General features: G+C 41.3%; 1 protein-coding gene across 5 annotated transcripts; it reads right to left on the bottom strand.

Moving 5' to 3' along the window:
- Nucleotides 1–4,110: 4,110 nt before the first annotated feature.
- Nucleotides 4,111–24,923, bottom strand: SPDL1 (spindle apparatus coiled-coil protein 1). Of its 5 annotated transcripts, XM_050979759.1 has the most exons (14): nt 24,749–24,922; nt 24,506–24,583; nt 23,352–23,394; nt 21,467–21,645; nt 19,236–19,412; nt 18,735–18,929; nt 18,364–18,513; nt 17,589–17,687; nt 16,660–16,770; nt 14,094–14,234; nt 12,477–12,586; nt 11,729–11,916; nt 10,252–10,597; nt 4,111–4,873 (listed from the first exon to the last, which is right to left on the bottom strand). In XM_050979759.1, exons 4-14 carry the CDS (start codon nt 21,623–21,625, stop codon nt 4,729–4,731), a joined length of 1,821 nt encoding a protein of 606 aa, XP_050835716.1. In that variant the 5' UTR covers nt 21,626–21,645; nt 23,352–23,394; nt 24,506–24,583; nt 24,749–24,922; the 3' UTR covers nt 4,111–4,728. The 5 variants fall into 5 exon arrangements, with proteins under 5 accessions (XP_050835716.1, XP_018770858.1, XP_050835715.1 ...); XM_018915313.3 differs by lacking the exon at nt 4,111–4,873 and having other exon boundaries at nt 10,032–10,597; nt 24,510–24,583; nt 24,749–24,923; XM_050979758.1 differs by lacking the exon at nt 4,111–4,873 and having other exon boundaries at nt 10,032–10,597; nt 24,749–24,923.
- Between the last annotated feature and the right edge of the window lie 2,681 nt (nt 24,924–27,604).

Here is a 27,604-nt window from a genome sequence, read left to right on the forward strand (position 1 = left end):
TCTGCTGCCTCTCTGAGCTTCCTTCCTCTTTTCTCAACTCTGATACCGTGCTCTGTCATGGGGGAGGGGAATCCCAGCCTGGGTGTTTCTCTTGCACCGTGGCAGCTGTGAACACAGAAGCACAAAAGGACCAAACCCAGCCAGGACCGTGTGGCACCACCCCTGGCCTTCAGGTTGGCTGCAGTGACCATCTCTGAGCACGGCTCAGGTCAGTGCTGGACACCAGACCCACACCAGGCTGGAAAGGTTTGACTTCAGAGGATGCTACCTCTTAAAAACTCTGCTCTTCTTAAAGATTATACTCAAAGAAAAACTGCCAAAAGCAATTTTTAGTATATTTCCATAGGCTGCTGTGGGAGCCAGCTGGGGTGAGGACATCTTGGATGTCTTCAGGTTGGCTGCAGTGACCATCCCTGACCACAGCTCAGGTCAGTGCTGGACACCAAACACACACCAGGCTGGAAAAGTTTGACTTCAGAGGATGCATCTTAAAACCTCACTCTTCTAACCTGCCCTCAAACTCGGATTTGAACTTTTCATGGCACCTCTCCAAAAAGAAACAGAGTGAAGACAAAGCCACATTTCAAACCACACCCATTCTTTTAAATTTCTATCATTTTATGTTTGGAGGAAGAATTAGGAGACTCTCTTTTCTCTAAACAAAGCAGTACTTTCTTAAAGACTTATTGTCAATACCAAACTGCCAAAAGCAATTTTTAGTATATTTCCATAGGCTGCTGTGGGAGCCAACTGGGGTGAGGACATCTTGGATGTGCAAAAGACCAAGCCAAGTCTTTTGGAACATGAATTAAGGACAATATACTGAATTGAAGGCAGTAGGCCACCTTAAAGCACAAAGTCTGTGCTTTACTCATAGTTTAGAGTTAAAAAACCTCAAATGAAATCCTTGCAAGATTTACTGTTTGATCTGCTTAGTACAACAAATTCAGTTGACAGTCCTGTCCTCTGGATATTCCACTGCAGTTCAGCAATCATTGTTTATCCACTGCTTAACACTGCCATGCTACATCCAGCTCCTGATTTTTAATAACCATCTCCTCTGGTTTTTGATAACATCTTATTTCTCAATTTTAACTAGCAATCACATGGAGCACAGACTGCCAGTCTCTCTCCTTGCATGTGGAATTCTGATTTATATTTCTACAGGAAAATCACTTTAACCTTTACCACAGATTTGTTTGAATTGGTCTAATCATAACCATACTAGCCTAGAAAAGGATTCAGCTCCTTACTCTCCCCTAAAATAACATTCAAAGTCATGTTATGTTTACTGAAGCCAGCTAAATTCCCAGCAGCTCCCATTATCTCCATTTACAGACAACAAGCTTCATCTTAAAGTTCTTAATCTTTTCTGTCCCTGGAAAATCCACTTTATATTGTTATTCTGTCAAAAGCAGATCTTGAGGCTGAATGATTTCTTTTGGTTTATTCTGGGTTGAGTACTAACTTCCTAACCAGTGGCAATTATCCTCCTCACTCCTCCCAATCCCTGCTGCAGCAAATCCCTTCTTCCCATTCACTACTTGGCCTCAAGGTTGCCTTGTTTTTATTTTGTTATACCTTGCTCTCCCTTACTGTGTTTCCCTGTAAAGCAACAGCCCAGAGGAAAACTGCTCCTTTCTGGCACTCATTTACAAACCTGCTTCTCAGGGATGTCTAATATGCCCAGTTAACATTATTTTCTTTTGAAAGTAAATTATCTAATATAAAGAAATTTCACCTGGGCTCTAATATGTGACATTGTTCTGATGGCCTGATGTGATTCTGCAGAGCACAGCACAAAGGGACTGGGCTCTGGCCAGAGCTCACATCCCCTCTCGTACCCTCTGGACTCACCCCAAAAGGCAACTCAAAGGCTAAAACTCCCACAGGAATTGCTGCCTCCCACTGCCATCCCCTTCCCCACTCAGCTCCCAGCACTGCACAGCTGCTGGAGCCTCCTCCTGGGCAGATTTCCATGATGATGCTTTGCAGCCCCTCAGCCCCTGGAACCCCCTGCCACTTCATCTCACACAGCTCCCACCTTGTCTGGCTGTGTCTGAAAAATTCCTGCCTCTAACTCCTAATGAAGGACTGGGGAACCAAATCCTTCCTTAGCTGCATGAGAAAGTGCATCAGAGCAAAGCACACACAGTCACCCCAAAATCCTGTTCTTGCAGCAGAGAACAAACCCCAACACAGGCCTAAGGAATTAAGGTGGGCAAGAGTTACACCCTTTGCCTATGGAAGTTTTCATTCCAAGTTGGTTTCTTTGTGCAGGTATTTCCACACTGATATTCCACAGAAAACAGTGGGCAGTCATCACCCTCACATACCTCACCAATTCTTCCTGAAGTCTTTTTCAGGACAGAAGGTACTCCAAGGAAAATAGAAAACTCCTTGTTTCCCTGAAAGATGAAACTCTCTATGGAGGAACTTCACAAGAAAAACTTACCTTACCTTTTGGGGGCTGGGGACAAGCAGAAGAGAGACACTTCTTGCTTCCTTTAGTACTGCTATCAGTTCCAGAAAACAAGACCTTGTAAGATGATGAGTAGCTAACCACCCATTTTTTAGCTAAGCTAACTTCCATTATAAAGAATTTGAGCAGAACACAGAAGTTGCATTTAACTGCCTCTAAATTCTATTCTATGCCAAGATCTGGGAGCACAGTTGCAGAAAAGCAACTGATGAGACAAACCAGAACAATATAAGAAAATACAGCAAGAACTCTCATGCACAGTAACTCAGGTGTGTTACAGCAAACCCAAAGCCTGGGCCCCAGACACTTCCCTCAGCTGCAGGAGGATGTGCAAACACAAATCCACTGCATAAGATGGTAAAGGCTGCACACTCCAAGTAGACTCCAGCAGCATAGACTGTAAAGCAGCCCCTGAGGGTAATTAGATAATCCTACTCAGTTTCATTTGTTTGTTGAAATGGCATCCCAGTTTTGTCACACAAATTAGTTATTTCAACCTAGAAAAAATTTTAGAAATGCCACATGCCAATTACCTCAACATAGTTAACTATAGCATAAATCAACACACAATTAACATAACACATAATTAACTGTCTCAGTAGCCCATCTACAGCTCAGTACTGCCATTTAAACACATTATCCAATGTCAACTTAGCACAGGCTTTCCTCTAAGTAGAACAATCATGTACCTCAGTTGTTTTAGGCTATTTGTGTCTCACAGTAGTGACAGTAAACAAATGTAACTTTCATCATTTGCATAAAAAAGGATTTTTCTAACATTTTGTAGCATAAAAGGCAGGATTTCTTCAATGTGACATCATTTAAGTTCACATATCAAAGTCAAGAAGAGCAAGAACTATTTCATGGCTACACATTTGCTGTCAGTAACAATACCTCAGTAAACAGATTATCTTCTTGTTAGCTTTTATGTAGCTTCATTAACAACAGACTGAAAATCTCAGCTGCAGAGCAAATGTCTTACATCAGTGAAGTGACACAATCTGACTCCACGACATGCAGATTTCTGATTATTTTGTTCAACAGAGGCAGCCGCCACTGGGCAGTGCCTAAACAGAACTGTGCAGAAATGCTCTGATAATGAGATGGAGCTGCCTGGAAAGGGAGAAGATGGGGTCATTCAAGGTGACATTCCCACCTTCTTAGTCACTTCTCTGGGATCAGAACTCATTTTCTGCTGAGGTAAGTGACTGATGAGCTACAGCCACCTACATGCACAACCAGAGTTAACAAAATCCCAGCTCCACTTCAGACCTGGCAGAACTGAAAACAAACCAGATGATTGCAAGACTGCTGCCCAGTGTATTCTTTTCCATGATGGATTTTTAAAAAAGTCTTAAAGAACTTTCACCTCAATTACTGAGTCTTTTACTTAGAAACTGGCTAATCCATTCACCAGAGGGAGCTCAAACTGTAGTGTCATGACCCAAATGGAGTAATCCAACTTCCATACAAATACCTAGTTTAAAAAGTCTCCTCAGAATTCTTCTTCATGAACTTCAGGAAGTTACATAATTCTCTCCTAAAAACATGACACACAGCACCTGCATTACACATTCTTATTTATTGAGAGATACTTTTTTTTTTTTAAACAAAAAGTTCTACAAAAGACATCGCCTTCATTTAAAAAATAGATACATGTTTCTTCTCAAATACAATACAGGCTACATTTTATAAAGAAAGAAATAAACTTTTATTTTAATTAATAATACAAATACAAGACTCCACAGAATTTCAAACACTGACCAACAAATCACATGGAGTGATTCACATGCACTTTTGCAAATAGGTCAGCCTTAAAGTTGAAAAGTAATACATTAGGAGGGAAAATATTAAGAATTCTGAATCTGGAAAGTGGAAGAAATTTAGGAGCACATCACTTAGTTGAGTTCTCCATCAGCCCTGTCTAGTCTGTCTTACCATATAATAAAACCTCTGTTAGCCAGAACTCCTCCTCCACAACAGCCCTGTGCTTCAAAGAAAGAGCAATGATTGTGTTTGGAGACTGCCAAGAGGGGAGAACAGGCAACACCTCAGGTCAAGTGCAGGGAGCACAAGGGCTGCCCTCAGGGAAGGCATCAGAAGTGCAGCTCTGCCAGGCAATCACACCCTCACACCAGCAGGCAGATCAATATTCAAGTCAGCAACCTGTGCACTGATGTGAGAGAGTTGACTGAGCCCTCCTGCTGCAGCAGGCCCCAGGGTGTCCAGGCTCCCTGAGAGGTGACTCACTGCTGAGCACACTGAGTTTCAGAACTTGCCTTAGAAGATACATACAACGTGGAATATTTTTTCTTCTGTGTTTTCTTCTCTGTTGAGATTTTAGTTTCTCTCTTTTCTTCTGTAGTTTCAAATCTGGATTCAGGTGTTAACCTATAGGCAAAGCAACCATTCTAAATACATATTTAGTTAATATAAACCAGGAATAAAATAAGAATTTTAGGCAAAATCAACAAGCCAGCTGGCAAACAAGACCATCCATGTACAGTGACAGAGCAAGCACGGTTTAAGAAGAAAATGAGACTGAACCAAAGCATTTTTATATCAGTCCTAATCACATTTCATCACTTAAAGCTTTACCCCCCCACCTCAGCTGCTGAAATGTCTGGTAAGAAAGGTTACTGAATATGTGAAGTGGCTGAGATCAGCCTTCAGAAACAGCAGTGTCTGTGTCATGCACAGAAAGGAGATCCAGCCCGCAAAAGCACAACTCCAGGTGAAAAATCTGAGCAACACCATACAAACAGGATGAAATCAAGCTTCTTGCTTCTACACCACCAAAAACCTACCCTTAAAATAATATATACCTTTCAACCTCATCCTACACTACTATGGCCTTCAGCTTAGTGCTTGAATATCTTCAGCTGGGGGAAGATTTATTTCCAGGCTCTAAATGGTATCATTTGCCCACTGACAGGTTTTAATTCTGCTATGAATAAAACTGTCTCATTGCTGTTAGAAAGATAATTTTGAAATCAAAACATCAGATTGTGCTCAGATGCCTAAATCTTGTTTTTAATTTAATGAACATGCAAACATGCCATTAGAACAATTGATGAATAGTGATATTTTACCCAACCAAATTACCCACAGCCCATTGACTGTTACACATGATTATTTTCACAAAGACAGAAATTATGGAGAATGAAGTTCCAAATTAAACATCACTTTATATAGCAATACAAACTCCACACTCGTTTATCAGCACATACATTAAAGCAATTCTCTGGTGACCTTGTGGGTTTTTAGAGGTCTCAGGAGCCCTGAGTGAGCATGGACAGCTGCTTTCAGTGATGTTTCTCCCAAAACTGCTGCTACTCAGTTGTTAGAGACTTATTTGCAATACAGAAAGGTGCAGCTGAACATGAGGACTATGAAAAGAGCTGTAACAAAAAAAATTGGGGGAAATCAGCTACAGATTCAGACTGCTGTCAAAGTATGATGGTCTGCAGGCCATGTGCATGTTATTCCCTATAATCAGCACTGTCTCAACAGGCTGAAGAAAACCAGGGTCTGCTGTGCACCTCCTCCAGATCAGGGCTTGCTCCACCATGTGCTTTGCATTGAGGCCACGTCTGTAACTCTTAGGGCTGAGCACCTCCTGTCCATGGTCACCTTCACTGTGAGTTGGACAAATCCTCACGTGCTTACAGCTACAAGGAATTATTCAGGGAAGAAAGAAATGTGTTCTCAGTGGCCATCATGTGGTTTGCACTCCCCCAGCAGCTGCAGGTGGGGATGGAGAGTTTCTGTCCATGAACCTGCTCCTAAGACACATTCCCTTCATTAGTCCATCCCACTCTTCTGCCTTAAACCCCTGTCCAAGGCCACCAAAACCACTACTATAGTGGCCAAAATTGCCAACAGAGTCCCTCTAAACAAGCAGAAAGAATCTAACCAGAAGAACAAATAAAAACCACATTCACTTCAGCTACAAAGCAGCACAAGTCATTTAGACACAGTATTGCCCTTTTATGGCATTTTATAATTCTCTTAGCCTGTAATGGAACAACTCTGACAACCACATTTACCCTGTGCCTCTTGGGGAGGAGATACAAGCCAGGACTGAGGGAGTGAAGCTGAGCCTGAGAAGAAGGGCTGAGGCAGTTCTCTTTCTTTCTTTCTCACTGCCCCACTGTCTTTAACTGGCAGGGAGTTCATCTTCCCCAGGTCTGGTTTGCACAGGACCTCTGTCATCTTTACCCACAAACTTTACCCATCCAATGCTCCCATTTGTCCTATGGAAGGGAGGGAGGAGCAGCTGAGGTTCACCCCAAAGCCCTCAGAGAGCACCCCCTTAGAGCCCTGTCCTGGTTCATCAGGTGTCAGCACAGGGAAAGCATCAGAAAGAACAGACAATGGTTAAACACTTCAAGCAATTGCTGGTGAAATTATGACATGATTCAAGCTTTGACTCTACAGTCTCCAAAACTGAGAGATAACTGGGGCTCCTTCTACCTGTTTAAGGAAGATGAACTTGTTTCATCAGGTGGAGCTTTACTTCCCAAGGCTGAGGCTGTGCCAAAAACAAGTATTATTAGTGTATCCAGATCTCCTGCTGAGCCAAATGGCCACAGGCAATTGGACAAAGCCCAAGTGAAGTGGATTTGGTGTATGTAATCCAACTAAAGAATTTAAGGGAGAAAATAAGCTCTTCAACATCCAAGCTCTTCTTTAGATCAAACTCAGGCAAACAACCTCAAATCTCAATGAAATATAAACTGTGCAGCAAGGGCTATATCTGCTATTTCACTTTAAGAAGGGAAGAAAAGCATTTCAGTAGAGAAATGTATCTTTCTATTGACCAGTTAGTTGGCCAAACAAAAGATATCACTGCACACAACCTTTGCATTGCCAGCATTCCAGTATGCATTGGGAAGTATTAATCACCACCTGAATATTTAAATCTGTAGTCTCAACACTCAAATCATAACCTGATCAATGTCATCACCTAATGAACTACTCCAGTGCTGGAGCATTCTGGAAGGACAGAGGTGCCCTGCACACACAGGTGTTGGCTGAGATTATCCAGCTGTACCTGCTTAAACCTCCTCAGCAAGGAGGTCTCGTCATACAAGGGAGTTTGTCACCTCCACAAGCACACCCCCATCACTTCTGACCACTTCCACATTGCCTCCTGGGCTGAGATGACAAATTCAACCCCACTTTCTAGAAATTAAGTTGGCAGCCCTTTCAGAGCTAAAGTGGCTCTGTTCTCCCAGAATTCATGGGCCAATGTCAGAACTCCACTAATTACTCCAGAAAAACTATTCCAGGCACAAAACCAATCCCCAGAGACCACAACAGCCTTTTCAGCTGCAGCATCACATTTTAGTTAACACAAGGTGAAACACTGACAATTACCCACCTTTTTTTCTTCCTCCCACAAATTCTCCCTTTTCAGATCCCCACTCCTGATCAATTTGCCAATATTTTCTGTGCCCAAGGTTCAGCCACATCCATTACAGAACAGTCAGAGATTCTTTCAGTGTTTAGAATTACAGCTTCTCAAATATTGAGATTTCAACATGACTTCCTATTCTACAGCACATCATAGCAGATGAGGGGTAAATCAATCCTTAATGTTCGCTTAATATCTTGACCAGGGGTTTTAGTAGTTCATTAACGAAATCAGAAACAAACAGAACTTTCTGCCTGGATTTGCCTTTTACAGGCTCATACTATCACCAAAAAAGCTCAACAGCTTATATGAAGTTTTGTGGCAGCTTAATTCTGTTTGTGGTTTTCATTTTTATAATATTTTTCATCTTTTGTTGTTGTGTTGTGTTGGACTGTTCTGTTTCCCCCTCAGGCTTGGTTCACTGCAGCGTCCTCCACACCGCCCATCATCCCTGCTCCTCCCGAATCCATGCATCCTTCCTTTGCTCCCTCCCTGGTGCCCTGTCTGTCCCTTGGCGCTCCCTCCCTCCCCTCTAGAAACTTCCAGCTGGAGCATTGAGTGATTGGCTCAGGGGTCAGGCCCCTCCCTCAATGTATCCCCATTGGTCAGCTCTTAATGCCAACCCTCTGTGTTCCACTCCCCTCTGGGTTCCCATCTGCCCAAAGGTTGACTCCTCCCCTGTTCCCCTGGGTCCTTATAAGCTGATGCATCCCTGGCAGTCTGTCTTCAGCTGTGGCACTCCTCAGTGTTCATTCAGCCTGGCTGCACGCTTGGCTGGTGTCCACTCTCTCATTTCTGTTGGTTGCCGCGAGCCTCATCCCCAGCAGGGCACTGTGTCCACCATAGTGTGGAGCAGCCTCCTGGGGCGCTGTCCAGGGTGGTGGGACCCAGGACAATGCCCCCACTGCCGGGTGACAGGGAAGGGTGAGCCTTGCCTGCATACACATTTACAGCCTGCTGCTTCATTTTGTTCCTTATTGGAACCAATAGCAATGGATACAAGATTAGAAACCTCCCTCTGAACTACAGTTTCATCTTCCTCTTCCACTTTTTCTACTCTCTCCGCTTTCCAGCATCAACTCCATAATTTCCACTCCTCACCCCCTCTCCAGTAGGTTCCCCCTTCAGTTCCCATTAATTATTTCCAACAGTTTCCTGTTAGCAGACACTATATCTTGTTTTCCCAAAGCAATATGAAGGAAGTTAAACTTTTCATATCAGGTTACATTCTGCCTGTTCCTTTATGTGTAGAGGATTTTATCAAAACCCGACACCATCACTGAATTATCCCAATCTTTCCTCTCCACTTTCATCCATATCTGACTTTCCTGATCTTCCCTCCTCACTAACAATCCCACATTTTAACACAGCTGCTAAAACTGCTGTTTCTGCCATATTCTCTCCACAGTTTAAGAAGACTGCAGTGTTTGGCTACTTTAAATCTGTTATTTACATCCGTGCAACCTTGAGGAATTGATCTAAGAGCCAAAGCATCAATCCAATTACCCTGAATGCCATTAACATTGGCTGTTTCTTCTAGCTGATATTAACAAGTTGCAAGCCCAAAACCTCTGGACTAGCTTAGACTTTTTCTACCCCCAAATACTCGAGTATGTGTTGACAAAGAATATGAAGAGATACAAAAAGCATTAGTTGAAAAAGTAGAAAACCAAAGTCAATTAACGTAGAAAATCAGAAGAATTGTTTTCACCAGGATAAAAAAGCTGGAGATAATGACTGTTCTCAGTTACTTTACCATCTAGCAAAAAGTAACTTCAATTCTCAGTTCAGTTGTGTTTCCAGCTATTGTGCACCCAGACCATGCATTTCACTTGTCTGACAACAGACAGCTAATTAATTCTCTATTACTGTGTACAATGAAAAGTTAACACAATTCAGGTGGAGAGTACCTAAATGATTTTTAGGCATTTAGCTAAATCTGGAAGTTGCTGGGGGCTGAAAATAGGTATGAAACTGGAGCATGACTCCAGCTGCCTTGATTACTTTGAGCTGTAACACAGCTGTGTGGCAGTTCTGAGGGCACCAAGAACACAAAGTTTCTGATGCTGGAGCAAACCAAGCGAGCTGTCATGCTACCTGCACACCTTAAATGTCTTCAGTGGGAAAGTTATTTCAGAGACTGTTTCAAGAGTCTTTTCTATTAGCCAGTGTTTTAGTCCTTCTAAAAGGGAGTGAGAGGCTGAGCGTGGGCAGCCGGAGCTGAGGAATGACACTGCATGCAACACTGAGGAAATAGATAAAGCAGTGGAGAGCACAGTTCATGCAGCGAAAGAAAAGAGATGCAGGTCTGTGCTGAGTGCCTTGAGCAGAGACAGAAGCTGACACTGACCTGGGGACCGCTGGAGCTGAGGAATTGTTTCCACTTCTGCTACTCGAAGTAAAGGTGACGTGATTCTCATCTGGAATTTTCACTCTTTTTCTCTCTCTTTCAGGTTCAACAATGTTTCGTATTGCCTGGAGAGCTGTATGCAGTGGGGATGCTTGGACAGGCTGTTTTTTGGGAGAAGCATCACTTTGCTCCAGGGTTTTGGTAGTCATCTTTTTCCCTTCCTTACTTGGCAGTTGAGTGAGAGCAGTTTCTTTCACTGGAGTATTTTTGCTGTCAAAGTATTCACAAGTTGCATTCACAGGGATTCTCTCCCTCTTCTTTTTTATTTTAAAACCTTTAAGAAATTCTAAAGGAAAAAATGGAACATACTTTTGTACAAAAGAAAAGCTGGAGATGACTTGTCCCCCAACACATTCATAAAAAAAGTAATATTTCACACAACTAAAGAACTTGGAATAATTCTTAATAGACAGTTTATCTCCCATAAAGAATGTTTCTTCATATAATTGGATCATCCCAGCAGAAGTTAGATGTTGTCTCTTTTTCAAGCTTTCTCCTCATCCACTCTGTCTTTTCACCAAGGCTTTAAATTAAATGCTCTGAACTGCAGGTTGCTGAGGTAAGCTTCCACAAATAACATATTAAAGGTAAATCTTTTGGGTGTGGACAAAACCAACTTTCCTATCTGGTTCCCCATTCATAGAATCCCAGAATGGTTTAACTTGGAAGGGACTTGAAAGCCTATCTCATTCCCACCCCGTGCCATGGGCAGGACACCTTCCACTGTCCCAGGCTGCTCCCAGCCCCAATGTCCAGCCTGGCCTTGGACAGTGCCAGGGATCCAGGGGCAGCCACAGCTGCTCTGGGCACCTGAGCCAGGGCCTGCCCACCCTCACAGGGAAGTTTCATGCTAATATCTCATATAAACTTGCTCTCAGTTTAAACAGAATCCTCTTCTCCACAGCTCCCTTGCTCTGCCCATACTCGGGTATCAGCTGTTTGTCAGGTGGGTGTCTCTAGCCAAAATTTAATCCATAGAACCTTGAGCTGTTTTCCTGTAAATGTTTTGCACCTAATTCCAAAGCTCCCATCAGCTGCCTACACCCAGAGAGCTGAGGTTTCTCACCACAAAGACACTGCTGCTATTATGGGAAACACCTGAGATTTGATCCCACCCACCTGGGTCTGGTTATCTACCTGTGCTCCATAAAGCCCCTGAACTGCCATTTTTAACTGTAAAACTGCATTCTTTGGTCTCCTCCAGTCAGTGTTCACATATTCAACTGAGGTCTTGAGCAAGGCAGGGCTTTTCTACTTCAGCTCAGCAAACTTTGGATCAGGCTACTTCAGAAAGTCAGCTATTTAAGCATTAAATTCTGGAACAAGCACCAATGTCTTCCTGTCTAATGTCATTCCATTTCTAAAGGCTAAGAAAATCAGAAATTTATATTTTCCCTGATAGAAAAGAAGTTTTTACCTTCAGGTTCATATTTCATTTTCAGCTCATCCAGCATAACCCGCAGGTTCATATTCTCACTCTGACAAGCTTGCAAATGTCTCTCATTTGTGAAGAGCTTCCTTTCAATTTCCAGGACCCTTTGGCTCTCATACAGAGCTTTCATTCTCTGCAGGGATAGCTCATTTTTCAGTGTTTCAGTTTCCTCACTGCGATGGGAGAAAAATTATAAAATCAGTCACACTTGGATTAGTTTGGGCTTTTTTCTTTTAGTAAAGCAACAACTAGGCACTGAACTTCACCTTAAACTGGTATTTATACATTAGTAGGAAAAAAAAAAATCAAGCTTTTTTGTCCTATAAAACATTTTGAGTGTTACTATTTCACTTTTTACAAAATAAATAAACATACACAGCCTAAAGACTAAGACTTTTCATACAGTTTCCATAGAGATTAACTTTTAATTTATTCAAAGTCTCAATTACCATGTATCTAGGAGTATTAACAACATTTCTGGAAGAAAGCAATAATCATAAACAGTATTTCTGCTGTTATCTTTTAAAACATAAATGAAACTACAAAAAAACAACTCTCAGTCCTATAATAAAGTCAGGTTGGTTCCACAGCACTAGAAAATGCAACAGGAACAAAACCCATCTGGACATGGGTATGTGCAGTAAAATACAACAGTAACAGAAAAGGGAGGATAAATACAAGTACCTAGAAGATAACCCTGCCACAGCCAGGGCTTCAGGTTGGACTCACTTACTTTGATTTGTCAAGTTTAAGTTGCAGTAAATCTGCATAGTAATCATTTTCCGAATCGCTTCCTTGCGCTCCATTAGCGGGTCTGGACTCCTTCATATTCTCATACAAACTCTGATAAAGAACAAGAGTCAGCTTGTCAAGCAGTGACCTTTCACAAGCACATTAGCTCAGTTCTTAGGAGATATTTTCTATGCATTTTAATGGTGAAGCCTCATCACAGAGGGATTTAAACACAGATGATAAAACTCAGCTGCTCTGAGTACTTTCCCATTTGTTACAAATGTCAGATAACACTAAAACTGACAGCTCTCTCTCATTCACTGAAAAAAGGAAAAACAAGTGAGCTATCTCAACTCCAGAAGGTTTGCAAGCAGCACTGCAGAACAGCTTTCTTGCTTTTTACTTGAAAATACAGGGTATTTAGTTAACCCACAGGGAATTTTTCTCAGCATTTATTTCTAGGCTTCAGCAGGTCCCCAGAGGAATATCAGCCATGCTCATCAACAGTCAAAATCTCAAAATCTATTACATATTTCAGATGAGGAAGTTGGTTCAGAGTAAAGATGTTATAACATGTGACACTGGGGCTTTTGTTTGGTGATTTTTTTCTGAACAGGCAGTACTCAAATTTAATCCTGTCCCAGAGACTCCCAGGCTTCTGTCAGTCACTGTCTGCAGATACTTTTGGTGGTTGTTGGAATCATTCAATTTCCCAACACTACTTATTTATGGCCTAGAGAAAAATTAAGTACAGATTAAGCTTAAACATTACAAAACTGGTAAAACAATCAGGCTTCCTCAATTATTGCTGAAATGGGCTAAGCCTGGCTTCACACCAGGTTATTGGGTTAAATACAGAATGCAGGAGGCTATCCTGGAAAGCATAGTCCTACTGCACAAATACACCTCAGTTTGCATTCCAAAGCTCTGATAAGGAAGGGCCAAATAAGTCCAGAGACATGCAAGAATTAAGGAAGGCTGCAGTTTTCCACTCTGGAAACACACAAACATCAGTAGTATGACACTGGTGTATATAGAAATCCTCATGTGTTTCTCACTTTTGAAAATACTGACAAGATGTTTGTTTTCAGGTTGCCTAAGAGGCTGGAAAAACTGCTTTACAAGGATAATTAAGCACATCAGTTTTGCTAGAAAAGAGCATGCTTCAGCTGCAAAGTTGAGACACATCAAGAAAATAAATATCCAGGAAATTCAATAAAGCTGAGACACTAAAGGCTAAAGCTAAGCACACACAGTAGAAGTGCCAAATGGCTGCACCTTCCCAGAGAAAAATTGGATGGCACAGCTCAGTGAGCTTTGACCAAGTAACTGAATTTAAATGCTAAAAGTAACTATAAATGATACAAAGGTGCTTCACAATGGACAAAAAATTGTTTCTTCAACCCAGCTGTTGAGTGGGGTATAATTTTCTGCTTCTCTGCACTTGAGTCTAATATGCTCCAGCTGCAAAATACAATTCAGGTCAAATAAAGATATGAGTCAGCTTTTGGATCCCTTTTTAAACCTGAGCATGGACTTCAGATAGTTCTCATAATCCTTCTTGTTTTCATGTTTTAACTTCTAATTACAATTTTCTTCTTAATTAAAAAACACATACCTTAAATTTTTCTAGCTGCCTCACTTTCATGAGCAGTTCTTCTATTTCACCATTCTTTTGCTCTAACATGGACTGTAAGCGTTCCAGCTGATCAAATTCTGCCTGGGAGCCTTTCAGCTGCAGCAGTGTAGCCATCTGCAGCTGGAAAAAAGGAAAAAACTACTTACAGCAAGTACTGGGATTAGTGACTGAAAATCCCAGCCTTTAACACAAAACTGTTTAGGTACTCTAGCCTTTTAATCCTAAACCCGAATATAAAGAGCACTGGGTGCTTGAGCTCAGTCTCCATGACACAATCCTAGCAATGATCAGCACAGACACCCCAAGGCAGAGGACAGCTGAGATCTCAGGGAGCAGTGCAGCCCTGAGGTGTCCCACTCACCTCTGTCCTGGCTGAGGAGCACACAAACACTCTGCCAAGGACACACAGCATTCCACACCAACAGCACCAAGCCAGCCAGAAGCCAGTCCCAGTCCAGGCTGATTTGTCAGAGCTGAAATGCACCTTGAGAACTCACTTAGGAAAACCCACAAGCTTAACCCCCAATTTTTTTCAGTTCTGCTTTTCAGGTATAACACCACCATGTTTGCTTTCCACAATATTAATCCAAGAATTTCAGCTTTTTCTGCTTCTCTAATGGAATACCTCCTTTGAGGCAAAAGAACACCCTCTGTCATTATAAAGGAGAAGTTATAAAAATCTTACATTTACAGCAATATTTCTGTTGGTGTTAATAATATCAAAGTACAAGGGCCTTCATACATTGGATATTTAAATACATTTACATGTAATACATCAGACATTTAAACAAGAAATAGAATAAATGAAAGACTTCACAAGGTGTTAATGAAATCTGAGGCATTTTTATCAGTCTAATCAGTATGGATAAGGTAACACTGGGAGAAATCACAGGGAAAGGATCAAGTGAAAAAATGAGATTACAGAGGGAAAGCAAGAAGGCATTTACCCTATAGAATCTCTTATGTCAGCTAAAGGGTATTGATGATTCTGTGCACAAATTAGAGCTAATGAAAGATTCAATCATCTCCTCAGAGCTTCTACAGGATGTAAGGGAGGCAAAATTGTAAACTCCACCTCACTGGCTGACTATCCTCACATCTCCCAAGCACAGACACCCAACCTTTTTCCCCTTTTCTCTTAAAAGCCCTCCTGCTAACTGTCAGAATTGCAAATTGCAGCTGATCTACATAACAAGAACTTAAAGAATGTGGAAAGGATGCTCTGGACTAGGAAAACTACACTAGAGGTGGGAAAGCTTTCCCAGGAGTGCTGTGTACATTCTGCTCAGGAGTCAGATCCTCAGGATTTACCACTAATTAACACAAAGTGAGATTCTTCAACTAAAGATGCAACAGCAGTTACTTCTCCTGTGGGGTAAGCAGCTTTGAGTGGAGAGATCAGCTAAACTCAGATTGAGCTTTAACTGGCAGCATCTCAGTGCAGCACAACACAGAGGGGATGCTAACAGGGATTTAAGACAGCAGCTTAAGCAAAACAGCTGTCCTAACAAACTACTCATCTCCAGTACTATCAGAAAAAAATTAGAAAGAATTCCAAATAAAAGCATTAAGTACTAGTACAGGGATACCAACTTGCCTCCATTTTTGGTACTTTTAGTGTTAGGTGTGTATCCTACACCATTCAGTCAGTATGGCTGACTCACCCCATATCACAAAGAGAAAATTTCCAAAGGAACTGATCCTACCCAATGACTGTCCTCATTCAAATCTTTGCTGTATCAGTAGGGTTTTTCTAATCCTTTAAGACTATTGTTTAAACTGTTCTCAACTTACTCCACAAAATCTAGCTAATATAAACCCTCTTGATGTTTAAGCACTCTCCTCAAACTGCATGACCAAGCAGTTGATCAAAATGAAAGGATCCACTTGAGCATTGGAAAAATCTCAGGACCAACATGAAAACAGTTGGCAGCTCTGCAGCATCCCCTGACATTATCTTATAAATCAGCTTCTGCTAACTAGTCCTCAACAATATTAACCAACAGACTCCCATTCTATTTAACTTCAAGAGTTATGAAAGTTATGACTTATTCTTACACCAAAAATAGAGAAAAGCAAAAAGAAAAAATACGGACAAAGACAAGAAAGCAACACAGAGGTAGAAAATCTCAACCCCCTACAGTGTGATGGTGGTAAAAGCCTGGGGTTTTTTTATGCTCATTCCTAACGATCACAGTTAATGCACAAATACTTGATTCATGTAGTACAAGGACTGGACAAGAAAAGAAAAAACAATTACCAAGACAAACTGAATGCTAGCTTGACTGACAGGAGTTGTGGTTTACTTTTATCCATTGAACAACTTCTGCCAAAGTGAGCAAACATGGTGCCTTCACTGGAAGGTGGATGCTGTTGGACCACAGGAGTCAAACAGCACAACATATCTCACTTGTTTTTGCTCCCATTTCCCTCCCCCCAGACTACTGCATCATATTTTAAAGATAACAAATCCCCTAGCCTGTGAATTAAAGCAGCTCCTTATCAGACCCAAGGACACCCTGGAGTATTACAGGAATCATCCTACCTTCATTCTTTGCAATTGTTCTCTACTGAATGCATGCTGTTTTTGTAGGGACTGATATTTTACTTTCACACTGAGCAGCTGTCGTTCCATTTCTGCCCTACGGTCCTCCACCTACAGAACATTGTGAACAATTATTACTGGGAAATCACAACACTTGCTGTCACTTGGATGCTGAGTTTGATCAGGACATGCTGCCTAGCAATTGGTGTTCAGTCTGCAGACACTGCTTTTCCAGCAACAGTGCTTGAAAATACAGGCTACTGTCTCAGCCCTGTGATAGCAGTGAACAGACAGTGCCACTGAAACCCAATCAGTGAAATGCAGCAGTTTTCTTTTGTTCTTTTGATACCAAAACAAAGCAACATTTCATATGCTTCAGTGTTGCTGTAGAATAGTTTGTCCACTGGCAACAGAACAAACAGTTTAAAATAATCTGAACTGTTTCCCAAGTTCACACATCCCCTGGATGCTGCCATGAAACATAATGCTCCCTATGCATTTAACTCTTACTCAAAAGCTAATTCCAAAACCCTCCCAAAAGCTCAAACACCTAGACATTTTCAGGAAGTGTGTAAGGCAGCTTTTATCAGCAACTGTTAATATTTCACATACTGTCTTCTACATTAAAGATGGATTTATCAGCTGAACACCACTTAAAATCAAGAGCTGCAGACAGAACCATCATGAACCCTCAGTGACAACTTTTGACTTGATAGTCAGATAACTTGAAGTGATTCCATGAAATTTACTAACTTCGTATCTTCAGAGAGAGCATCAAATGGTTTTCCACATGTCAGATCAACACTGAAGTCGTATCTGAGGAACAGAGCTACATGCTGGCCAGATCATCTGCAGATACTCCCATATTTTCATACAACGTAAGAAAAAAACCTGAAAATACTTCTCAGACATCTGGTGCATAGTTGTACCTCAGCAAAGAGAGAATTGCCTTTACTGGTGGGGTCCAAAGATTGTTGCACTGCATGATCCAGCTGAACCCGAAGCTCCTGATTAGCCTCCTGAGCTTTCTAGATTAAAGCAAAGAGGATATTGGTCATTTAAGCATACACAAGTTTAATCAGATAGTTGTAACTCTTTTTCATTTCCTATACTTTAACAGGGATTATATTGTACTGAAGTCCTTGACTGTACATACAGTTCTAGTAACAAAGTATATACATGAAGTTCTAGTCCTTAACTGTACATACAGTTCTTAGTTCTAGTAACTAAGAGAAAAATTCATTTCATTTCACTAAAATACTTAATATTCCACTTGCTCTTCAGGAAAAGAGTACAAATAAAAGCCTTTAAGGGAAAGCTTTGATGTTTGTGAACTGGATTCATGATATTCAGACCACTCTCCCAGCTGCGTTCATCAGTGACAAATGCTCTACTTCCCTGTACAAGATTCTCCAAAGCATTCAGCAGGAACTTGAAATAAAAAGGAGAATTCTTCCAGTGACCTGTGCGAAGGTCCCCAAGAGGCAGAACAGTGCCACACAAAGGCTCCCCTTTCACAGCTGCCACAAAATAAGGCCAGAGAGCTTTTACCACCAGGCAGCACCAGATGTGACCAACCATCACCCTTCTCTTCCCCCCTCTATCTCACAACTCTTCAAAATTCCTCCTTCACCAAAAACCTGGCAACACAGCTTGTACAATTTGGGGATTACCTACCACTGTGAATAATAAGTAAGACAATACCTCTAATGAATTGCAGTAAAAGACAACTTCTTTTTCCCTCTCTTCTTTCTCCCCCTGCAGCCGCTCCAGCTGGTTCCGTAAGTTACTGTTCACAAGCTCTAACTGCTCCTTACTGCACTGCAGCTCATTCAGCTTTTCTTCATCACTGGCCTAAACAAACAAAAAAAAAATTATAAAAGCTGGAAGACAAGCAGGCCTAAGTAAACCAAAGCCTAGCTATTAAGGCTGTCATTTTTTGCTGTGCACATTGTCTGAATAAAAGTCAATCCTAACATGGCACTGTAGACAGCACACCTAAAAATGAAATGAGCAAAAGGGCAGAATTTCATTTTCAACTAGGCTCCACTGCAAATGCAGTGCTACTCACACACCTTCTGACTCTGGAGCTCAGTGAGCTCTAGCTGCAGGTTGAGCATTTCTGAAGACATGGTCTCATGGACACGCTCAGACATCATGTGCAGTTCTTCTGATTTGGCAGCAATTATTTCCTTCTGATGCTCCACTTTTTGTCTCAGTTGTTTCTCTGAGAGTCGGGTTTCATCCAGTTCTGCTTTCAGGTTCTCCAACTTAAAAAACAGTTGATAATAAATAGTATCATTTCATGGTAAATTCTTGAAAAGCACAATACTTCTGACTGTTCCAATTACAGAAGATTCTTGAAAAGCACAAGAGTAGCTTTTAAAAAGAAGCATTGAAATTTAATCTAATTCAAAAGTGACTACACTGATATTTTTTAAAAACCAACCAAACAAGCTACTATACATTGTAACAATTTATTATTTCTTTTGGTAGTTAAGAGTGCACTTATAAGTTAAGAAAACAGTATCTAAAATGGTATTAAAAACTTTTTAGCTATGTATTAGTTTCCACACCTTGTTTTTAAGGTCACTGATTTCGTGTCCATAGGCTCTGTCAAGCTGTTCTTTCTGTTTATCCAGTTGCACATTTTGCTGTTGCTTAATGGACTCACACTCAAAATTCAAGCTTTCCAGCATTCGATTCTTGAGTTCAATTTCTCTCTGAAGTGTGTATTTCTCTTGTTCAAATTTCTGAAAGAAATGACACACTAATAAATCTAGATGTAATTGTACACTGTTCCCTAAGCATTTATGAAAAAGCACAGGCTCAGAACCAAGATGCTTGTAGCTCATTTAGTCTTTTGCTGGGAGTGCCAATTAGCGAGTTGTAATATCGTGTGATATTACATGTTTTAAAACAAAAAAACTACTCTAACATGTTATGATTTATAAATGCTGTGTTTATAATGTGATTGTGAAATATTCTCTTCTTCATGGAAACTCTGTATTTCTTTGCCCCAAGATGAAAGGTGTGGGTATCTTTTCTGCAAGTGTCATAAACTTAGCCAGAGTTTATATGCCCCTTCTACCACTACAGAACCCAATTATGTCAAAAATTACTACAGTCCATCAAGCAGAACAGCTGAGTTCAATAGGTTTTTTTAAGACAGCTAAATTGTCTGTTTCATAATAAATACCATCAACTCTTCCAGACTGAAGAATAATTTTTTAAACAGCTTCCATCCATGCTTGATTACATGTTTGCTAATTACAAAGGGCGGCTTCATTTTACTCTTCCATTCAGCCAGCAATTAAGGAAAAGAAAAAAGAGAATCTTAAAAGCAAAAAAAGGTAAAAAGGAAGCCAAACTAATTTAAACATGCAGACTTTTTCCTTTTCAAAATAACCTAACTCTTGAGACACAAAACAGAACTAAATAAAAAACTGAAAGCTGTCAGTTATCAAAGTGACCTCTGTGGCCTAGACACAGCTTATCAAGGACAGGCTCATCTCTCAAATAGCCAGGGCAGGAGCTTTAACACAAAGACTGGCCAGACTAACCAGGACAGGTTTAGGAGTGCACTGTTTGGCCAGAGCCAAGAACAACAAAATCCCAGCAAGAACCTGCCTGCACACTGGTACAAAAGAGCACACAGAGCTTTCTGAGAGGCTTTTGTGCCTGCTGGTAGAACCCACACTTGTGTTCAGAGGAACTGCCTTGAATTACTTGTCTCAGAGTGCACAGAGGAGAGCCGGAGAGAAATTCAAAAGCTCTAAAGAATCTCCTGGGTTAGCACAGCTGCCACACAAAATGTTCTTCTACTGTATGAAGGCCCACAGTTCCTACCCTCCAGCCCTGCAATCTGAGTTACCAGCCAGGCTCAGAAGGCGGCTCCAGCCTCTCACACAGGATCACAACCGTGACAGCTCAGTACCTGCCCTCTGTGCAGGTCAGCAGGAAAGGATGATCCTTGGAACCTGTGCCTTCAGCTGCCTCACACACAAAGCTCACTAATGGTGAACTGACCAGAATAAAAAATTCTGTCCATTCAGAACAGCAGGGTGCTGCAACCCTGCAGCTGCTACAAAACAAACCTTTCAGCTCTATCCCAGGAGAAAGGATGGATGCACAACCAGAAAGAGACTAAATGAAGATAAATAATTTATCTGAAACACTAGCTGGCTGACCACAAAGATGATCATTAAAGCCTTTATGAAAAGTGGAAGAGATTTTCCCAACGGAAATTTTCTCCAATTTTTTCTTTACTAAAAAGAAAACTGGTCAGCTAACTAATACCTCAGTAACTCAGCACTATACTACTCCTTCTTCTGAGCTGCAAAAACATGTGCTAAAAAGTTCAGAACCCCATGGCATTTGTAAAATTTGAAAACTTCACTAGAGAAGGAATCAATTTTACAGTCTTGCTGCTAGCGTTCTTTACACAGCTTTTCAGTGATATCAAGCTGACTGGGAGAGCATACATAAATGGATTGCTAAACAGAGGAAAAACATGCTCTGAAGCAAATTTACTTTAGCATTTAGCACTCATTTTACATTAAAGGCAATTAGTCCTACATGATACTGAACTCTTGATGCATAATTAGCATGAAACCCTCTCCCAGTTAGATACAATTATGCTCAATGTCTTATAGCTGAGAAAAAAGCCCTCTCTACAACTACTCAGAGGTTTATTAAAATTAATCTAGATGCTAGAAGGCATGTAAAACACCTGTGCCTTTCAGAAAACAGGTCAAATAAAACAAAGTTCTGGGTTTGAACTTTGAGATGAAAAGGCAGTTATCACCTCAGTTTTCTCAGTCAGTTCAGAGCGTGCTTGATCCAGCTGATTCTGAACCTCACTTTGGGACTCCAGTAAATGCAAACCATATTGTGCTGCCTTTCTCCGCTCGTTCTCTGCTTCCTTGAGCTGCTCTTTAAGACTTAAAATGGTCTCTGCCTCCATTTTTCTTTTTTTAGTCAACACTGCAAAGAAAAAAAAATACTTAAAAATATATTGCAGTAAATACATTTTACAGATAAGAGTAGTTATCTGAAAGAAGTTATTTGATTTCCTTTCTTAACCAGGATAGAACCATATATTTTTGCAATACAAGACACAAAAAAGAGCCCACAAGCAGACCTGTAAACAGTAAAATAAATTATTTCTTCATAAACTTGGTTACTGCCTTATTTTGGATTATATCCAACATGCAACAAGAGCACTCCTGTGCACCCAGCCTGATTTCTTTGTACAGCACAACCAGAGTTAATTTAGGATCGAGCTCTCTTGCCAAGTACAAGACAATTAAATAACCTTAGAAAAAACCCTGCTATGCACTTGGCTGCCACTATTTTCTCTGTATTATAACCAACCCCACTAAGTCCAGCACTTCTTGTGTACACAAATAACACTTAAGACTGGCGTAGGCAGCTGCCTTAGCAGGACAGTGCACTCCTAATAACATTATGTGGGATAGAGAAACAGATAAAAGGTAAGGAAGGGAAGAGTCAAAAATAGAAGCCCTGTTAAAATATATGGAGTTGAACACAGGGCTTTGCATTTATTTAAGTGCTTAATGCTTGCAAAATTTAGTTTATTTCTTGGTAAATAATCATCTCCTTGTCACATTTGAGAAAATTCATCCTTTTCTAACTGTACAGTATAGTGGAAGACAGAAGGTGAATTTTGCAGAAAAGTTAGTCAAAGTAAATCCAACACACCAAATATTTTAAAAAATAAAAATCGAGTCAAATTAACACCATAAGCTTGCATGACTGCTTGCTCCCAAACCTGCTAAATCAGCCTGCTGCAAAAAAATCCTATTAAGACAGAAAATGCTAAGTAACTTGGGCTTCTGAACAACATATGCCAAGAGGAGGAAATAACAGAGGGAGACAAATAAAAAAATCTTGCAGTTGATTTTTCAAAGCCAGGGCCCATAACTTTTACATAATTTCAGAATAAGTCATATTATTATGTATTGAAGACCTCTGACTCTTGCTTTTTTTTCTCACAGAAGCAATTTATTTGTTGCCATTTCTTACTGGCACAAACATCATTCTTCTGAATGTTGTAATAGCCACCCTTCACTTCTTCTTTTTGCTAACTTTTATTCAACATGAATAACTCCCAGTGCAGTAACACAGCTTCTCCTAATAGAAAAGAATTTCATTAACAGGCAGAAGTAATTGTGCCTATACTGTGCCAATTCCTTTCCAAGGCACAAGATGGAAATGATCACATTCTGATTTTTGCATTTTCTCCTCACCTGCTGCTATCCAGGTTTAACACATACAAAGAGACTTTATCCAGCCAGGCTTTGAATCCTCAGTTTTCACCTCAAACCACTGCAATGCCTGAAGTACTAGTTTTGCACTCACACTACAATAAGCCAGTGAAACCCAGGAATTTTGCATAGCAATAATTAAGACTCATCAGCATTATACTTACACAGGGACACCCCATAAAAATTAATAATGAAGTGTTTAAGGCAAGGTGCAGCAATACAAGAACATAGGCAACAACTTCTGGCATGTATTTCCACTAGTAAAGAGGATGAATGAATCATTGTTCACTTACATAAACAGAACTTTAACTTTATTTTCTGATCAGACAATAGCATAGAGGCAACACAGCCATTTGGCAGCTCCTGGTTTACTAACTTAAATGAATAACATATTTAACTCACCTCCAGAAGCCCATTGAATAGCTCTTGACCTTATTTTTCCACTCTACCTTTAAAAAAAAAAAAAAAAAAAAAGAAAGTAACAGTTGTCTAAGTTGTCTATTCTGGATGAGTCTGAGCTGCCTGCACAGCCCTTCAGAGCAGTCCCTTTTCAGAACAGGCTTAACCCTGCTGGCTGCCTTATGAACATGCAGATCACAAGCTAAGCCCCCACATAAATGCAAATCTTATTCAAATCTCAGTTAGGCAGCTGTCAGACAGTTTAGAAACAGTCAGATCAGGCAATGCTGCCAAAGGATGGATGCTCTGCAATTTGGCCAGTGTCACAGTGTCATCTTCTTCTGGTACACCTGTAATTTTTAAGGGGTTTTTTGGGGGAATTTTTGTCCCACTCACTCCTACTACTTCTCTTTTTCCAGTTTCACATACAAGAACTTTGAGCTCCTAATAAATTATTTACTAGAAAACAGGAAAAAGAAAAGTCTTTCTTTTTTTTTTCCTTAACTTTACTGTTGAAGTATGAAGGAAATAGCTTTTCTATTCACACATTCCTGCTAACTATTAGGAAAAATAAAAAGTAAGCCTTTTGGAGCACAGCCAACCTCAATTTTTCCTTGTTAATTCTGGATGAATCAAACAAGTCCAGGTAGATTTTTTTCAAGAAGCTGTACACTGAAATAATTGCCAGCAATTTAATATTATATGTGAGGCTAAGTAAATTACTCTGAAACTAAAGTTTTAAGATCAACTGAATGGGGAGCAAGGTGAGTAGGCAGGAGGGAGGAAATAACAGACATCAGTATTATTCTACTGAGTTACTCCTGGCTAAATATCTCCAAACATTTAATGAGAGATTCTATGCTGAGAGCTGCACACCTCGATTATTCAACCATTCAAAGTCTCCTTAAAAAGTAAAAAGGTAGGAGATAAAAGGCAGTCTGTTGGCAGGCCAGCTTTCTTCTCCCACTCTAGCACAGTTCTCTGTTAAACTCCTGTTCCCCAGGGCCACACGGAACAGCTGGCTGTGCTCTGATCCTGCCAGAAGCACCTGAACGTTTTCTGATCAGGAGCACAACCTCCAGGGTGGTTTTCTCCCTCAGCATTCCCAGGCACTCCCAGCACTGCAGCCAGTTACTTACACAAGGCCGTATCTGCACCTACCCCGCTGCACACTCAGGCTGAAAGCTTTCCGGAGCTGATCACCTTCCACACACAGGCTCTTGGGAGGGCCGGTACTACAGAGAATAACAAATATCACACTACAGCCTCATCGTTCGGCCAGCACAGAGCAGAGCGCTGTGTGTCACCAACGCCATGTCCCCGCTGTCCCCTCCTGCCGGCCCCCACCCGCTGCACACCGGGTCAGACCCCCACACCCGGTACGGCCCGAACGGGCTCACCTCGCTCTTCCGCGGGCCGTGAGGCAGCCAACGGCCCTACCCGCTGCGTGGAGCAGCGGCCGGCACTGCAGCAGCCCCACGGAGAGCAAACCCCGCTGCCCGGCCCCGCTCGCTGCCCTGCCCCGCACCCGCCGTTGTTGCCGTTCAAACCGGGCTCCGCGGCACGGCCCAAGTCTCGCGAGATCCGCCCCGCCCGCTCCCGCCCCGCCTCCCGCGCAGGGCGGCCGTGAGGGACCCCGTGAGGGCGGCTCGTGCCGCGGCTCCCGGGCCGGTCACGGTGACTCTGTCTCAGCACTGCCGCAGGGTCGTGGCCTCTCCGGTTACTGGTGTTAAATACCGCGCCACAGCGTTGTCCCGACCGCGGGAGCCAATTCACACACCGAGGAGAGCGATTTCTGTGTTTTATTTCATCCTCTTTGCGCGAAGCAGGGAGCTGGGTGGTGACCCGCTGAAGGCTGGCTCACCGACCAGCAGAACTGTACACTATTTATGCATTTCAGCAAAGGCACCAGCACTCACTGGTTATGAATTCCATAACTTTTCTATTCGTGAGTGCTCAAACCGCTGTTTGCTGTCTGGTTCCTCATGGCGATCCTCAGCCCCGCTCCTGAGGGATGGATGGCCGCTCCTGCCTGCCCAGCCCAGCCTGTCCCTCACTCCTGTGCAGCTTTGCCGTCCGAGCTGCACGGCAGGTTAAGGGCTTGTGGAACAGCTGGCAATAACCTGGTTTTCTCTGCCTTGCTATAGTTTCTACTCATCCTCACTTCCGTACCAAGGAGGATTTTATAGTGCTGAACTGTCCACTATTCAGTGAAGATCTGAGTGATATCCACAAAGACCAAAATCCATCAGCAGGAGTGTTTCACCATGGCTATTTGGGAACCCAAGCACAGATGTCTACATTTTTGTTGTGTAGTGATTTTGGTTTTTTTTTTTAATCCCAAAAGAAAACCTTAATAATTTCTATCTTCTAAGCAGTGATTAAATTTTTAATCTATTCTGCAATATTAATATATTTTTGTACTTATTATTCTACTTGATGTGACACCCCTAACCAAAGCCACTGCATGTAAACATGTGATAGCAAATTCTGTCTTTAGTGAAACATCAAGTAATGTAAGGTTAAATTCAAGCAACAGGCTGTAAGTAGGTGCAAGGATAAGAATCCTATTTGGAGCTACTGGAACAGAAATAGATGTCCTAAGAAAAAAGGGGCTTGGAAAATAAGCAGAGTCTAAAATGTGACAGAAGGAGCCAATAAAACACTACTACTATCAAAATTATGCTAATTCTACTTTGCTATCAAAGTGGGAGTGTAGCTTTTGTCAATAGAAACTGGATTAGAAATGAAATACAGAATGGGCTGGACAGACAAGAATACCAAGTTGATTAAAACAGGGACAGGAAACGAGACAATCCCGTTCTAATCCTGATTCTGCTTCGTTCCCTGTGTGATTAACCACTCCAAATACCCACAGCCACAGCTAAACCCCCTTGTTTTAAAATAATGGTAAGAGTGACTTAATTAAAAACTGTATAACTCCACTGACAGGCAATGAGTATATCTTGAAAAAAATAAAATACTTCATAAATTCTAAGTATTAACATGGTTACTCCACCCTCATAGCCTGCTAAATTCTAAGGTTTTAAATAGAATAATTCTAAGATTTAACATTCCCCCTCTTTGGTTCCACAGGCATCTATGATAGCTGATGTTTAATACATGAAATATTTCAGCAAACTCCATAATAATTTTCTCAGCTTAGAATTTCCATCTATGCTTTAAAGCAGAGTTAGGAGCTTAGATGCCAACTAACTAATTAATTATTTAAATAACACATTATCCGCAGACCCGTTCTCTTCCCCTTGCTGAAATGGCAATCACAAGGACAGTTTTACAGACCATACCTACAACTTGTGAATAGAGAATATAAGCTGTCAGGTGGAGTGAGCATCTTGCCACAGCTCTGCAGGAGCATTCCCTGGTGTTACAGTGTCTAATTCTGACATACCCCAGCATTCCTTGGTTTGAAGCTGGAGTTCGCTTTAACAGGCTGTAAGAACATGGAATGACCAGGTCATTATGTCCGGTACTTGTGGTAAATATGGCTTTATGGAAACAAATACTTTAGTCCTACTTACCCACGACAGGACTGTCACTTTTCGTGTTTCTTTTCAGTTTAGGTTATATTTTAGTCCCTAGCTTGCTACTGTAACCATAAATTTACTGTTAGGAATTTTTCCCTTGCTTCCAACGCCAACAACAACCACCGCCCTTGAGAGATTCTACAAATCCAGTAGCTACTGAAGCATAGATGTGTTTTAAGTGTGGAGTTTGTATACTTTTGTTTATTGACATTTTGTATCAGCACTCTTAATTAAACCTGTGCACTGCTGACCGTGTATAAAATGGAAATCCATGGTTTGTGGTCTTCTCTACCAGCAGGCAAGGATTCCACATCAGTAAGGGATTAATTGCAGCGAGTAAATGTGTTGGTAGGTTATTTTTCCTCTGAAGAAGAGGTTTGCTGCTTTTATCTGCATAAAAACCGATGAGTTAAAATAGCTCTCTTGGTCTTTCCCTGCTAATTGCTCAGGGTAACCCATGAGCTGACCAATGTTTTACTAACTGTGCCTGAGATGCCAAATGCCCCGCGGAGTCTGGTGAGAAGTGCTGATTATTACCCCTCACTTTGGCACAGCTGACCCACAATAAAAACTTACTGGAATATTAGAGTGTAGTTTATTTGTTTGTTTGTTTGTTTTTACATGTTCTTGCCCTTCATTATTTCAGAATACTTAAAGCTGCACAACTTAAAGCCAGATTATTTACTAGTGCAGCTTCATAAAAACCCA

The sequence above is a fragment of the Serinus canaria genome, chromosome 13 (assembly GCF_022539315.1).
Source record: "Serinus canaria isolate serCan28SL12 chromosome 13, serCan2020, whole genome shotgun sequence".
Taxonomy (NCBI): domain Eukaryota; kingdom Metazoa; phylum Chordata; class Aves; order Passeriformes; family Fringillidae; genus Serinus; species Serinus canaria.